This window comes from Saccostrea cucullata, unplaced genomic scaffold (assembly GCF_032062105.1).
Source record: "Saccostrea cucullata isolate Sc308-1 unplaced genomic scaffold, CSIRO_AGI_Scuc_v1 ctg19, whole genome shotgun sequence".
Taxonomy (NCBI): Eukaryota; Metazoa; Mollusca; class Bivalvia; order Ostreida; family Ostreidae; genus Saccostrea; species Saccostrea cuccullata.
The window spans coordinates 880,849-897,319 of record NW_026940018.1 but is presented as its reverse complement, the minus strand read 5'-3'; the positions used below and the strand labels follow the sequence as shown (position 1 = coordinate 897,319).

Sequence of the window (16,471 nt, the reverse complement as noted above, 5' to 3'; positions counted from 1 at the left end):
TGCTTTGTAAACTAGACAACATATAATGTCTATGATTATCTCTTTTTGTGAATTTGGCCACTTTCGAATGAAATAGATTGCAGTTATAATTGGAACTGAAAACAGTTTGTCAAGAGTTTTTATTATTTGTCGATACTATTTAAATGTTTTTTAAAGTCATATTTATTTATTTATAATAATGATTAAGGAGTTTAATTCGTGGGCTAGACAACAATAATGTCTTCCGCTGTAACCATTTCAAGTTTGCAGTTATAATTTGGGGGGAAATTATTAAATTTTTTTCCAATAAAACGTAAAATTTTTATTTTTTCTATTTTTTTTTAAGAATACTATTGCATGCGTTGCGTGGTATGCGCATAACAATAAAAAGAGGAAGAAAACAGATCGATAACACAACACTAAATGAGGCGGAATACCAGAGATCAATAAAAATTGGAATATTTCTGTTAAAAGCAGTCATGATTTCAATCGGGTTTTATTTCAACTTGGCACAATTCTCTGTTACCATTACTAATTTAATTGTAATTGGTGTAGTCCTTTCGCGCACCCTTGACGAATAACATAGCAGCGCCCGCTCTAGCGTGCAGTCGTTCATTCATGATCGCGAAGCTACACTGTGTTTAGTAAAGGGGGAATTTAATAAGACAACAAAATGCCAAAATCTAAAGGGACTAATTCAGAGAATGATGCTGAGCTGATGCATCCATTGAACACGGATGTCATCATAGAACAAGAAATTCTTGACCATGAAAGGCCAGCATGGGGAAGTAAATTTCAGTATTTTGGAATGGTTATTTCTACTGCTGTGGGACTTGGCAACGTTTGGAGATTTCCTTATTTGTGTCAGCAGCATGGAGGAGGTTAGCTCAAATCTTTTGTTTATTTGATTAAAAAATGTTTACTTGTACTATCTATCATATCCGTAACCCTGTGTTTTCTATGACGTCCGCGATTTTTTACAAAACATGAAACACGTGGCCTCTAAATCTTCCTCACGTACACAACCCTGCCATTGCCAATATTTTAAATTATGCCGTTTTTTTCTGTGTCTTTCAATGGCATTTTTAAGAACCGTATCTATAGCATTTTGTTCATTTAGAATAAAGTAAATATTGCTGATTAAAGGTCAATAGTTGATTAATTTTAAAAAATAAAGTTGATTTATTTTTGTTTTGTTTGATGTATCAGATTACACACACGTGTCAGTTTCACAACGAGTTGCTTCCCGCTTGATGAGGGGGAGAAAGGGGGAGGTCCAGTGCATGGTTTTTCTGAATTGAACCATTATGTGTTGGTTCTCTACTTGGCTTTAGGAATGGCTGTGTACATGCATATACATACGTGATTAAGAGTCTTGTATTACAGTATACCTGGAAAGAAGCTTAAAGTAAGATATTTTCTACATTTTATACACATGGAATTATAAAGTATTAAGTTGATTTTTTATGATTTATGTGCCTTGACCCCACATTGTCGTCAGTTGAATTGCGTATATTTTTAACATAAATTTTATATTAGTATTAAGAACACATTGTCAATTAAAGTTCAGTCACTAATCCACAAGGACAAAAGGTTGAATGTAATGTACTTAGTAATAGGAGCTCAGAAAAAATAATACACAAAGTTAACAAGTATAATACAAGTTATTTATTTTTCTTTTTGAAATATTTGTTCCATTTTAGCTGCATGACATTATTTTTTTATTGCTATAGATCAATTAGGCCAATCATTTTAATTAAAATATAAAAAATGAAAAAAAAACAACTGTTTTAAAAAAAAAAATGGAGCACTAGTATTTTTTATGAATATCATTTTTTGAAAAGGATAAAAAACATAATAAGAGGAATATTTCTGATGCAATGTTCCAGATATTTTAGTAGGTCATTCATGAATGGACATCCGTAGAAATGTTCAAGATTATTATCTTATTTGGATGATTTCCATATGACATACCTGTACTGTATAAGTATATATGCACTGGATACACCTCATTGCACATGTTTGATAATATTGTGATATTAGATTGGAATCCTTTTTTAAAAAGATATGTAAGATCTTGGGGTCCAGAACTTGATACAAAAACCAAAGTAATTTTTAGAACAACCTTCTTTTTCAACATTGAGTTTAAAATGATTTTAATTTTTTTTTAATTTTTAGCTCTACTGGTCAGAGACCAGCAGAGCTTATGCGATAGTAATGCGTCCGTCGTCCGTCCGTCTGTCTGTCCGTCTGTCTGTAAACAATTTTTCAAAACGCTACTCCTCCTACAATTTTAGTCTGATTTCAATATTACTTGGCACACATGTAGAAACTAAGATACATAGAATAGTGCATCAGTTTTTGATTTCGATGAACGGTGTCGCCATGGTTACTAAAAATAGAATTTTTTTGAAAATCCTTACAAATGCTACTCCTTCTACAGTTTTGGTCTGATTTCAATATAACTTGGCACACAAGTAGACTACACTAAGATACAAAGAATAGTGCATCGGTTTTTGATTTCGATGAACGTTGTTGCCATGGTTACTAAAAATAGAATTTTCTGTGAAATTCCTTAAAAACGCTACTCCTTCTACAGTTTTGGTCTGATTTCAATATAACTTGGCACACAAGTAGACTACACTAAGATACATTTTTTTTTAATTTCGATGAACGGTGTTGCCATGGTTACTAAAAATAGAATTTTCTGTGAAATTCCTTTTAAATGCTACTTCTTCTACAGTTTTGGTCTGATTTCAATATAACTTGGCACACAAGTAGACTACACTAAGATACATAGAATAGTGCATCGGTTTTTGATTTTGATGAACGGTGTTGCCATGGTTACTAAAAATAGAATTTTCTGTGAAATTCCTTTAAAACGCTACTCCTTCTACAGTTTTGGTCTGATTTCAATATAACTTGGCACACAAGTAGACTACACTAAGATACATAGAATAGTGCATCGGTTTTTAATTTCGATGAACGGTGTTGCCATGGTTACTAAAAATAGAATTTTCTGTGAAATTCCTTTTAAATGCTACTTCTTCTACAGTTTTGGTCTGATTTCAATATAACTTGGCACACAAGTAGACTACACTAAGATACATAGAATAGTGCATCGGTTTTTGATTTTGATGAACGGTGTTACCATGGTTACTAAAAATAGAATTTTCTGTGAAATTCATTCAAAACGCTACTCCTTCTACAGTTTTAGTTTGATTTCAAAATAAGTTGGCACACAAGTAGACTACACTAAGATACATAAAATAGTGTAATGGTTTTTGATAAGTACAAACCAGTAGAGCTACAGTCTCGACAGAGACTTCTGGTTGAAAGATATTTTTATCCAGGTCATTTTTTTCTTCAGTCATTGATTTTGCAAGATTTGATAGTCAACTTAGTTGTAGATTCTTTTGTAAAACAGGCTCCTTAGATCTACCAGGTTCATCCCTTTATTTAGCAGTCATGAAGCTTCCCAGGGGCTGCTGTATCTCCACATTTTATTTGGTACAGGTCTTTCAGTCCCTCACATATTGGTATCCCAAATCTGCCCACGCTAAGTTGTCGATCCTGATGTTTGGCATGAAAATAATGAAATAATTATGGATTGTTTGACCTTTGTATATTAAATCATTATTAACAAAATGTCTGAACTCAAAGGCATAAATGAAATTATTCCATTCAAAGTCAATCTGTATTTCAGCATATAAAAAATATTTAGTACCTTTATTTTAACACTTGACCTGGGGTTTCACCCGCCAGTTTAGACTCACTGAGAGTTGATTGTATTATATGTTGTATGTCATATTTGTCATTTTGTACACTGGTGGACTGTATTGCCCAAAGATATATTCTGCATAAACTTATATTATTTAGAGGTCCAGTTACCAAAAACTGACTGATTTTAATTAAGTGGTGTTAATTTGATTTAATCCCCCAGCTCTACTACTACTGGATATAAACTGGAACGATTATAGGTTTTACGTTTCTATGCTTTACTTATTTTATTATAACCCCCCCCCCTCCCCCCCCCGCTTGAAAAGCGGGAGGGTATAAAAGTAATCGTTATGTCCTTCCGTCTGTCTAGCTGTCTGTACGTCCGTCTGTTACGCTTTGGGGTACCCATCTCTTATTCGCAACTCCTCTCATACCTCTGAATGAAATTTGATGAGACTTTCACAGAATCTTTATTACATATTGCCATTGTGCACTTCCTTTTTTTTTTAATCAGACACAGAATTTGGGTTTTCCATAGCAAAACATGGGCACTGCCATTATATTCATATAGGAGGCAGGGGGTATCATTTAGTGAGCTCATTGCTCACAGTACCTCTAGTTTTCCAGAAAATTTGGGGTAACATGGTTAATTGGAAAATTGGTGTATTGTATGTGGCATATGGTGTTGTAGCTTAAGTTTGATCTTTGTGGAATTTCAGCTTTGTATATAAACACCTGAACACCATATTGTAGGTGTTTGTATCACAACATGTATGTATATAATTGTGTCAGAGTTGTGGACCTTTAGTGATGGGGAATAAGTATTTGGATTTAGAACAAACCTGGGATCTGTTTTTGGTAGACCACCTAATATATATATAGAGAGAGAGAAATTAAAAAGAATTTAAACAATGGAAATGGGTAAGAAAATATGAATATAATATTCAGTCAATGCCCTTGTAATCTGATGGTGAAAAAAAGCAATCATTATTATTTGGTTAGGTAAATTACATGTATTACAATTACTGTCCAAAGTATAATTGATATCAGTGCATATATGCCAATTGCGAACCAAATATTCTAAAATAATTTTAAATACTTCACCACATAGTACCAAGTTTAGAGTTGAAGGTTCCAGGTGCTTTGATGAGACTTTGACAGCTCTGTTCAGAGTTCTGGCCCTTGATTGACTGAAATTGGACAGAAATATGTATTCTGGAAAGATGTTTGAAATTTAAAATTGAAATATTTTGAGGAGACATGGAATGCTTGTATGCATAACAATTAAATTTTCTTAGGGTTGTGACTTTTGAGAGAGCTAAGACCTTTTGTTGACTAGAATTTATAAGAATTCTACCGGGTATTTTCTAGTAAGTTTGTATGAGATTAAACTGAAAGACATTGGCTAAGACTTGTACATACTTCTGTGCTGAAAATCAGTTGGTTGCATTAAGTGCATGTTTTGAGGAGCATTGTCCCCATTTAACTAGAAATTCAATTTGTCAATTTTGGAACTTTCAGAACTCTGGAAAGGTGCTTTGTATTTACGTGAATGTGTTTGATTGAAATTTGCAACATTGTTTTACAGTCAAAGAGTATAATGATAAAACTGCATTTCACAGTATAAGAAAAAGTTATAATCAATCATTATGGATTTTTGTGCACATGCATTATGATAGCTTAATGCACCTTTTTATACCCCTCTGGGGCCCAATTGACTTTGTCTGTTTTTTCCTATCTTTAACTTTCTGAGCAGTCTCAATTGGACCATGAAATTGAATTAATGGAGAATCAATGGGATTTTTTTTTAAATACAAAAATTATTTAAGGCTTGATATTAAGGGTATCAATATCATATAAACAAGCTCAAGATCACTTGCAAGAACAAAAGTGTATGTCTGGTCCTTGATTTTCTAATAGAGAAACTCTGGAAAGACCGAAGACCTGCAAAGATTACTTATGAATTTATAATGTAACATGACCTTGACCCTTTGTCATTTTATATACCCCGGTCTTTGGAAGAAAAATGTGCAAATACCTTGATCTACAATATCTTTAACTGCGATAATTCTCAATTACCATAGATATATTGAAGTGATATGGAACTCCCAAACACATATTCAAAGTATTTTGCCCTCAAAATCTTGAATCCTCAGATATCTCTAAGTTTTTTCTCAGTCTTATTAAGTTTGAGATAATGAAGTTTGACTGTATAATGATGAATCTTATTCTATTAAATATCGTAAATAAGGTATTCTTTTATAGGAATAAAGGTGAATTATCAAATATAAAAAACTAAATTATATATTTTCAGGTGCTTTTCTTATTCCCTACCTCATCATGTTGTTTGTGGAAGGAATGCCTTTACTTTATCTGGAATTCGCTGCAGGACAACATTTCCGCAAGGGGAGTATGGGGACATGGAACTTGGTCCACCCCATGCTGGGAGGGGTGGGGGTGGCCAGTGCTGTCACTTCCTTCATTGTGGGGGTGTATTACAATGCCATAATCATGTGGTGCCTTTTTTATCTGGTGCATTCCTTTACTGGGACATTGCCATGGTCTTCATGTCCTACGGAACCTAAGGGTAATATAACAGTACCAGTTCTAGAGTGTGATGTTAGTGGACCCACGTCTTATTTTTGGTATCGTAATGCTCTAGAGATTTCCCCAAGCATTGAGGAGACCCAGGGACTTAAATGGAAGATGCTTCTTTGTCTGATTTTTGCGTGGTGTGTGGTGTATGCTTGTATTTGGAAAGGAATCAAATCTTCTGGAAAGGTAATTTTAACTGTCTGAGATGTCCCGTATAGCAAAATTATTTTTGAGACAATTAAAAAATGTCAAGGTGACATACGTAAACAACATTTATAATTCCAATGAAACTCAACCATTGTATTTTATGTGAGTTCTAAATGAAGGATTTAGTCTACATTGTTATTTAACTATGTCTTTTAAGGTTCTGTTGTAAATAATGCACTTACAGTATGAAAGAGTAAGGTTCACCATATGGATAAAATGGTCCTGCTTATAGACTAATGAATCACCCTATTACAGTTATAAATGTAACAAAATTAAGATTTGTTTATGAAACTAAACAGTATGGCAGTTCATTGCAAACTCCAAGGTCAAAAGGTTGAAAGTAATTGTACCCAGAGAAAGGTAATGTCACAGGAAAAACACTTAATTGTGAAATAAGAAAGCTGTAAAGTTCAACAGTCAGGGCAAAGGTTAAAGTTTTAAAACTTTTCAAAATTCTGTCAACCCCCAAAGTCAAGGTCAAAGAGTCAAAATTGTTGATACCCAAGAGAAAATCTTGTCAAAAGGAATATAAAAGTACAAGCACTAACCTTTCAAGTCATTAGGTTAAAGTTTGGTAAAATTTTGTAAAAGTGGCTCTGGTGTCAAGGTCAAGAGGTCAAAAAGGTCTTCTAACAAGGAATAAATCTGTGAAATATATGAAATTTTAAGTATGTTGAGTCCAAAGTTTTAGTCCAAGTTTGGACTGAAAAGGTTCATTTAATGAAAAACTTGTAATATGTAATGCTCAGGTGACTGTCAATGCCTTTGAACCTTTTGTTTAATCAGAATATTTAGATTTCTATTAATATAATGTCATTCTTTTATGCTGCTGTTTCTAGTCAATTAAAATTTTTGAGGAATTTCAAAATATCACCAATTGATCCAAAAATTTCTTATACATGTACATACTACCTGTTTTTGGAAATATCTTTGAACTATTTGTATTGCAAAATAGAGACATTTGAATAAATTTAACCAAAATAAACATATCCAAGCACCCTCTTGAAGTACTCTAGGAGCTCAGTTCACTTTAGGGAAGCAAACAAATCTCTGAGATCCTAGATAGAAGGTGCCGCTGACATTAATGTAGCATTGTATGTCTTCTGTTTACTTGAGACATCAGTTGTAGACACAACAAAACATGACAAGCCTGGAGTCTTCATATTTAGACTCAGAAAAAGCTCTCCCACAAAACACTATTGTAGGTGGGGGTTAATGGATTCATGTCTACGAGAGATTTTTCACTACTAGAATTATTGCAAAAATCTTGCAAGGAAAAATGTTTTGCTTTCCTCACACATACCATGTACCAGCGATATTGAAAGATTTTAATAAGTTTTATGTTGTTTGGCAATTTGTTTGACATATTCTTCCACAGCTAACTTCAGCTTGTATTGTTTCAATAAACTGGAATTGTAGGTTTAAGATAGGTTTAAGTTTAGTTAGAATATCAACAAATACAGTCCAACCTTGTTATCTTAATCTCAGTGGGACCAAAAATCATTGAAAATACATGTATCATTTAGGATTTGAGATATCATGGGTAAATTACTTAAGGACGTTCGATCCTGAGATTTTGAGCGTATTTTGGTCTGAGGTCCTTTATTTATGAAATTCTACATCAATTTTAAGTTCTAACATTAAATCTGAATTCTACAGAGCAAATTTAACTATATTCAATGAAAAAAACCGCGATTAAATTCCATTCAAGTAGAATTAAGCCAGGGACTATATTTTGTGGCGGAAGGTTATTTAGACGAAAATGATCAGTTTTTTCTATTTTGAACTATAACAGTACTGTTAATTTTGGATTCCTATTTTTCCATCCTGGTTGCACACAAAGCTGTTTTTTGCAGTGAAATGTGTTATGCTGTTTCTGAAATATCTATTAGATTATTTCTTATTAATTCTCTCAACGGAAAGTGACAAATATAGTAAATATATTCTGAAAATCCGGGGAAAAATTGAGCCAATTTTAACGTAAAATTGACACTTTTTTAGTAATATCTAAAAATTTACATCATATACCCCCACTTTTGATGTTCTTTTCTATATTTTCAAGATAAATTTGACATATTTGCTTAAAATCAGAAAAAGTTTAAGACTTTAAAATAATTTTCTTGCTTATGAAATTTTCAATGCCAGAAAAATCACTTTTTATTAGTGCAGAAAGGTCAAATAATTGATTATGCGAAGGAATTTGAAACTTTTTGTTAGTCACAATTTTTAAGTGTCTTTTTTTAAACAAAGTTAGAGTTCATTTTGTTTCATGCTTTAATTGGATAAAAATATTGGAGGGAAAGCGTAAAAAAATTAATTTTTAATTATGACACAAATTTCAGTGCAAAAAGGTCATATTAAATGTACTGTAGCGCCAAAAGAAGCGTATTGACCCCCATTTTTTGATTTGAATTTTAATCAAGCTATGTATGTAGAAACTAAAAATATACTTGGCAAAAAAAGTTTAAGACTTTAAATATCAGGATCGAACGTCGTTAAGCAAGAGGTGTTGCAGCAAATTGTGTTTGCAACTTCCGAATCACTTCAACATTATATCCATAGTATTCGAGATATCAGTTTTCAAGATATCAAAGTTTGATTGTATTTGACTATTTGAATATTCTTCGATGCCATCAATGTTCAATCATTTTCTTTTTCTATTACTGAGAGGTATCAAAAAACAAAATATAGGATTAACATAGAAGGTATTAGGAGGGGCAGAGGGGGATTAAGATAGGAAAGTAGAAAGTAATGGAGTTAGAATTTGCCATATACAGTTTATTGTGAGGAAGCAAGATAAGAGGTGGTCTTTAAAGGGGGAAGGAAATGAAGACTCTTTTGAAATGCACAATCCCACCATGTTTTTTAACCAGGCATAAATAGTGCTGACAAGATTTTTATCAATGTAAATTTTATTGTTTATTCACAAGTTTTGCCATTCATTGGTTGAACATGAAACCAGGAAGATCTTTCCTTACTTGTAGATTTAGTGTACACTTATTTTTTGTCTGTTTACATATACCTTGGGTAGTAGTAGTAATCTTGGATCATTGCCACATATATTGTGTAATTTAATCAGATTTCAAAAAAAAAAACTTGGCAAAACATACTATTTATCAACATGCTCTGTATATTCTCTGTTCTAAAGAGGAACAAGATAAAATCTTCATTTGTTTTGTTTTTTTTTAAATTAGTCTATGAATGGAATTCATGCATTCTTGGTTTTTTATTTATCATCACTGTGTTAGTATGTTGAATATGCCAGCTAAATAATTAGCACATTATTGGGAGTATGTTTGAATGAAATATGTGTAACTCCACATGGCATAGTTTAGAATGAAATAATGAAAATAAATATACTGATAAGTAGAAACATGATAAAATAAAGGTCCAACTTTGTTTGGAGCAGTTTTATTTTAATGTTTGAAATTGTGCTCTAATAGGTAAATTTCATATGAAGTATTGTGAAAAATATACAAAGTGTTAAAATATGATTATGAATGACAATCATTAAAATTAAATTTACCTAATGGTATCACACATTCATCATTTATTATGCCCCTTTTCGAAGAAGGGAGGGCATATTGCTTTGCTGCTGTCTGTCAGTCGGTTGGTCTGTCGGTCCACTTAGAGCTTCTAGTTTCCGTTCATTTTCTTCACAACCATTGCACGTATTGAAATGAAATTTGGTATGCAGATATATCAGATGAATATCTAGGTCAAGTTCTCTTTTGGGTATGATCGTGCCATTTTGGACAGAGTTATGCCCCTTGGACTTAGAAAAACTCCAACTATTTGCAGTTTCCATTCATTTTCTTCACAGAGGTTACACATACTGAAATGAAATTTAGTATACAGATTTATCAGATGAATATCTAGGTTAAGTCTTGTTTTGGGTACGATTGCGCCATTTTTCACAGAGTTATGCCCCTTGGACTTGAAAAAATTTCATTTCCTTGTAGTTTCCTTTCATTTTCTTTGCAGAGGTTGCACATACTGAAATGAAATTTAGTATATAGATTTATCAGATAAATTTCTAGGTTTTACTTTATTATGATTTGATGAGATGGGGTGGGAAGGTTATTACTATAAATGATCATTGTAATATTTGTGTAATAAAATTGATTAGGGTTTGCACCTTTTTTATTATTTTTCTGACATTAATCTTCATGTTTTGCTTTTTGTTGTAGGTTGTTTATGTAACAGCTTCCTTCCCCTACATTGTGCTGTTCATCTTTCTTGGTCGTGGAGTCACGCTAAGGGGTGCTGGGGCTGGTCTTGCCCACATGTTTACTCCCAGGGTAAGTTTTAATATAATTTTAGGGAAGTTCAAATACTGGTACATCAATGTGCATGTGTCTCAACCAGGAATCTAATGCACAATTGCCCTGCTCTCTATGAAGTTTAAAAGTCCTGCACGTAGATGAAAGTAGCGAAAGCTCGTGAATAAAGACATAATAATTAATGATAAGAATCCATTACTGGAGCAGCCAGGTGTTCAATGTTTACCTATTCATTATAAACAGAATTGACTATTTAATTAATGAGATGGTGACTTTAACCTCTACAACAAAGGTTGAATACATTTGTTTTGAATGGAATGAATGTCTTTGGTGTGTGAGCTAGCACTCTAGACTAATATATGTACAAAAAGTTCAGATTTTCCTTGGTTCCTAATTACCATACATTTATCTTTGCCATAACATTTTCAGAAATTGTAAAGTCAGATTTCTTCACCTTATTTTTGGACAGACTTATTAAGGACTAAATAAGAACACATGTATTGAAGTCCATGCAATATATCAAATACTGAGTATTCCATTGCAGACAATTGGTAAATTGTACATCTCAGACCTGATTGAAGAGATAATTGTAATATTGTAATGGAAACAAAATGTATCCAAAAGCCAAGGTCGTAAATATGTGATAAAATTTTCCATTTTCCCAAAAGCAGTCATTCGTTTTAAGGTGACATACTGAAAGGTTAATTACACGTTTTATACATTGTCTGATAAATAGAATGGATTTGGGGTTCAATCTGGCTTGTACTTGTGACCTTTTAACTTATGATACCTGTTTTACTTGCTAACATTAACCTTTTCGGGTCTTGGTTCATTTTCAGGTAATTGCCCCTGTAATCCTATAGGTTGGTCCTTTATTTAATGTTAATAACAGGTAGTTATCTGATGACCACAGAAAATGACTGCCCACTGCCACTTTAAGTCTTTCATCTGTACAGGTCTCCAACCCACCCCAGACAATTACTGACTTCTAAGTTGGTTTAGCTCCCTTCAATGCATGTTTGCAGATTTGAAAAAGGTTAATTTTGATGGTCAGATAATACTTTTTTTCCCAGTTACCCTACTCCAAGTATTATAAGTGTTTAAATTACCAAAGAGATTTTGAAAAAGAGATGAAATTGAAAAAGTTAAGCGAGTTATATTATTTGACAGATAGTACTAGTAAAAATTTAAGAGGACATAGAAACCAACAATCGGGTATTATCCATGGGGAATTACTTCCTAATCAAATGTTACAAAAAAGTTTTGTTAATTTCTTCCTCACAATTTATTGCTGTGTGACACAGAGAGGAAGCAACACTTTATGTGGTTTTCCCCACACATTTACATTTTGTTAAGAAAGGGTTTGTGGTCTTGAGAGTCCCCCCCCCCCCCACAAAAAACACACACACCCTCTCACATGCTCCAAACCTGACCTAAGGATTATAAATGGAATTTTAATTTCTAATGACCTTATAATTTTTGGGACTGTTTCAGGAACGTGTAAAATGTTAGGTAACATGTAGTTGGAACTTTCTGTTTTGTCCACAACTCTTCCTCTCTGATTCCTGTTGTCATTGGCTATTATCCTCTGCTACATGATAGTAATCCAATGATTAAGGAGACAAGAATATCTTAATTCTCTGTGTTTGTTATTTGTATTAGCTAGATGCTCTTCATTTGTGTGGTGGGGATAAGCAGCATTGTATATGTTGTAAGACTGTAAATAACAAGGATGTTTTAGGCGCTAGTGTTATTATATATGTAGGTCATGTCTGAGGAGGCATTCCTATCTCAGTCTGTATCTCAATCAGTATACAGCCTAACATGGTTAAATTCATTTTCTCAGTTCTCCATTTTAGCAACATTTGATGATCTGCTATAAGAATGTATTTTATATATCTGTGTAAGTTTATAATGTGATCAGCTTTATTCTTTTATAGGCATTAAATGAAGATATTTCATGGTGTTCTGTCAGAAATACAAATTATATAGCTAGACTAAATGTTACTTTGAATTCTATAAAGATTTGATATTTTCAAAAATAACTTTCCCTAGATTAGAGGTTTACGGATAGCCCCCTCAGCTTATTTGGTCTAAGTGTGTTGATGCTGAGACTTAATTACTATTCATGACGTAATAGTAAGACTCAGCATCAACACACTTAGACAGTACATGTAATTTAAGAAAGTAACTTCATAAGTCTCCTGAATTTACTAATTCAGAAGTTAATACAGTGTACCCTCAATTTCTTGACACATGTTGTCATGCTATCTATTCATGTAATGCATGAAAATTACAAGTAATAATTAAAGTGTTTCTTGTCTCATTCATGAAGCAGAATGAATTTTTATACCCCCCGCAAACGAAGTTTAAGGGAGGGGGGTATATTGGAATCACCATGTCCGTCTGTCTGGAGAAGAGATTTTGTCCAGACCATTATTCAGAAACTATTGGAAGGATTTGTTTAAATATTTGTACACTTATTATTCACCATATGAAGGTGTGCACCTGATATTTTCATCTTGATTGGATGATTATTTTGAATTTTAAAGGTGCTTTTTTATTTTTATTTTGTGGTTTTGTGCATACCGTTTCTCAGAAACTATTGCAAGGATTTATCTGAAAATTTGTACACCTATTATTCATCATATGAAGGTGTGCACATGGAATTTTCAACTTTATTTGTTCATTTTTCTGCATTTTACAGGTTTTATTTTTTATTTTAATTGTTCATTTTGGGCACATGTATAAGGTTTGAGACATAGAATCTAGAATGTCTGTACAAAAATGTGAACTATAGCTTAAAACTACAGTGCATGTACTCATTAAAACTAAAAAAAGAAACATCATCAAGTGTTAAAAACAGTTTTAACATTACACTGAAGATAATGTAAATTCATTCATCTCTTTGGAATAATGACTGGACATGCATCCAGTTAAAGATAAATTAATGAGTTTGCTGTGGGAAGTTGTTAAGGCATCTCTTATAAAGCATGTGAACACCTCTAGATCCATAAAGTACGTCTTTGTGAATTGGCACCTTTTCTGAAAAACCCAGCAGGGGGTATTTGTCCCTATTCGAGAGTTCTAGTTGGGTTAGCATATACCTCTTACAGCTGTTCTTAATCAGAACTTCTGATTTCTAAATAAGGAAATGGATTCTATTTACATTACTTTCACAGACAACATAAATTTTAGTAAGTTTTTCCTTGTATACATGTTTTCAAAATTGAGAACTAGGAAGATATTTTCAGCAATAAATAAATTAATTAGTATTCTTTAAAATTTCCTAACTGGCATATTGATGTTTTTCTTTTCTTTCATGTTTGGTGGAGAGGGATCGACAGAGTCGTTTATTTTTTTTTTATTGTAAAATGAATTAATTTTAAGATATTTTTTAGATTAATTATTAATAATAGGAGTTAGATACAAGAATGCTACAATGACTGACTGCATGGGTTCTTATATTAACCCTATGTTTTGGTTCTGATAATTAAGTGTCTTAGATGGACATCAATTTTCATCATAGTTAAGATGTTTATGGAAACAGGTAAAATTGACCAATACATTTGGTATTGATGGCTGGACTGTTTGCGTTACTGGAAACATGGCTACATACATTTGATCTGACAATGCACGTTGAACTAATGAAGTTATATAGGCAACAGTATCAGTAACGAGTGACATATGGACAACATTTACAGTAGTTTTAGTTCATTATACAAAGCATCATTTACAATTTGGACAAGGTCAATGTTTTGGATGATGTTGAAAGATATCTAGATTATTTATTGATGTAATTAACTTCTTGGGCTATATATTGGTAATTCTGATGTTGAGCCAATAAAGCACTGTTAATGATAATTTCTCCAAATTTTTTTTGCACGACATTGAAAGATTATTTAAGTTTCCATTAAAAAAAAAAAATAAATCAGAAAGTATAGCTAAATGAAATAAGGGCAGAGCATCCCCTCGCAAAATCAAAGCAGCAATCCACATTGACCCGGCCTGATGCAAACTAGAGGTACTGTGAGCAATGAGGTCACTAATTGATACCCCCCTCCTCTCATATCAATATAATGGCAGTGTCCATGCCTTTCTATGGGAAACCCCCAAAAAAGTAAAATAGGAGGTCACAATGGCAATATGTAATAAAAATTCTGTGAAAGTTTCATCAAATTTCATTCAGTGGTGTGGGAGGAGTTACAGATAAGAGATGGGTACCCCAAAGCGTAACAGATGGATGGACGGACAGACTAAAGGAGGGACATAACGATTACTATATACCCTCCTGCTTTTCAAGCCTCACCCCTGTTATGCACAGGATAAACTAACACACACAAGCATGTTACTATACCCTTTCCATCCCTTTGCAAGGGGATGATAACTGATATGGAGGAAACTTGAAAGTCTACCCAGTGGACATTACTTTTCAAAGAATCTCACACTAGATAGATTTACATTTTACAACAAAAATACAGTAAAACACAGTTATAGTGAACATGTCTATAATGATTTCAAACTTACAGCAAATCGATCTCCATTTCATGTAGTTTTGAAATCTATAAAAAAAGATTTTAGGGCTATGAAAAATTTCATTTATATGTAACAAATCTAAATTGTATCCTGGGCACTTAACTATTAGCATGTTTTACTGTATCTGGATGCATATGCGATCTTTAAGCTTAGGCTTTTTAATGTACAATACAAAGCTGTAGAGCTTTTTTCGTAATTTTGTAATTAGAATTCTTGTTTCATTTATGCAGGGAACTGGGTTAAGAGGATTCTTAGATAACTCCTACTACAAATATTATGTAGGGTGTTACTAAGATGGCTTGGTGCTCTAAGAGCAATTCAAGCAGCAGTGCAGAAATATAGAATGTAGGCAGGTAGATAGGGTTTTTGCAAATCCTTGTGTACTACATTCAAATCTCTGAACTCTTGTTTGTATAAAAAATAAAAAATAAGTTTTGTAATTTATGGAATAGACTACAAATAAGACTGGTTCTTGGTAAATGAACAACAAAACTTTATGATAAACATGATGACTTCACTTTTCTATTATTAACTTCACTTATTTTTGAAGCAATATATCCTAATCACTGCATATGGAGTTCCTGTCTTTGAATTGATCTGTTATGCAGGTGCTTGCACTAAGATACAAGCATTTTCTGAAGCAAGGTGGACTACTGACAAACAAGTTGATGAAACAAGAATATAAATTATTCATCTCATTTGAAGTCAATATTTAGTCTATCACTATGTCAAGTGCTGTATGGTTTTTAGCTGACCCGAGCCAAAGGCTCAAGTGAGCTTTTCTGATCAAAATTTGTCCATTGTCTGTCGTTGTTGTTGTTGTCGTCGTAGTTGTAAACTTTTCACATTTTCATCTTCTCAAGAACCTCTGGGCCAATATCAACCAAACTTGCTACAAAGTATCCTCGAGTAAAGGGGATTCAAGTTTGTTCAAAAATCTTCTTCTCAAGAACCATTGAGACAGGAAAGATGAAACTTGTGAAGTTATCCTCAGGTAGTGTAGATTTAAGTTTGTTCAAATCATGACCCCCGGGGGGTAGGGTGGGGCCAGAATGGCCAATCAAAGTTTTAAATAGAAATATATAGGGAAAGCTTTTAAAATCTTTTTTTCAAGTACTTCAAAGCCATGATTAGTGATATTTATTAATTAT

At 32.9% G+C, this 16,471-nt stretch overlaps 1 protein-coding gene across 1 annotated transcript in view; it reads left to right on the top strand.

The window, feature by feature from the left end:
- Window positions 1-629: 629 nt before the first annotated feature.
- LOC134254501 (sodium- and chloride-dependent transporter XTRP3-like) overlaps window positions 630-16,471 on the top strand; it is a 28,698-nt gene continuing 12,856 nt past the window's right edge. Inside the window, exons 1-3 of the mRNA XM_062737011.1 lie at window positions 630-860; window positions 6,014-6,480; window positions 10,692-10,802. Coding sequence (XP_062592995.1) covers window positions 653-860; window positions 6,014-6,480; window positions 10,692-10,802 — 786 coding nt within the window. The 5' untranslated portion in view covers window positions 630-652. The remainder of the gene's footprint in view (window positions 861-6,013; window positions 6,481-10,691; window positions 10,803-16,471) is intronic.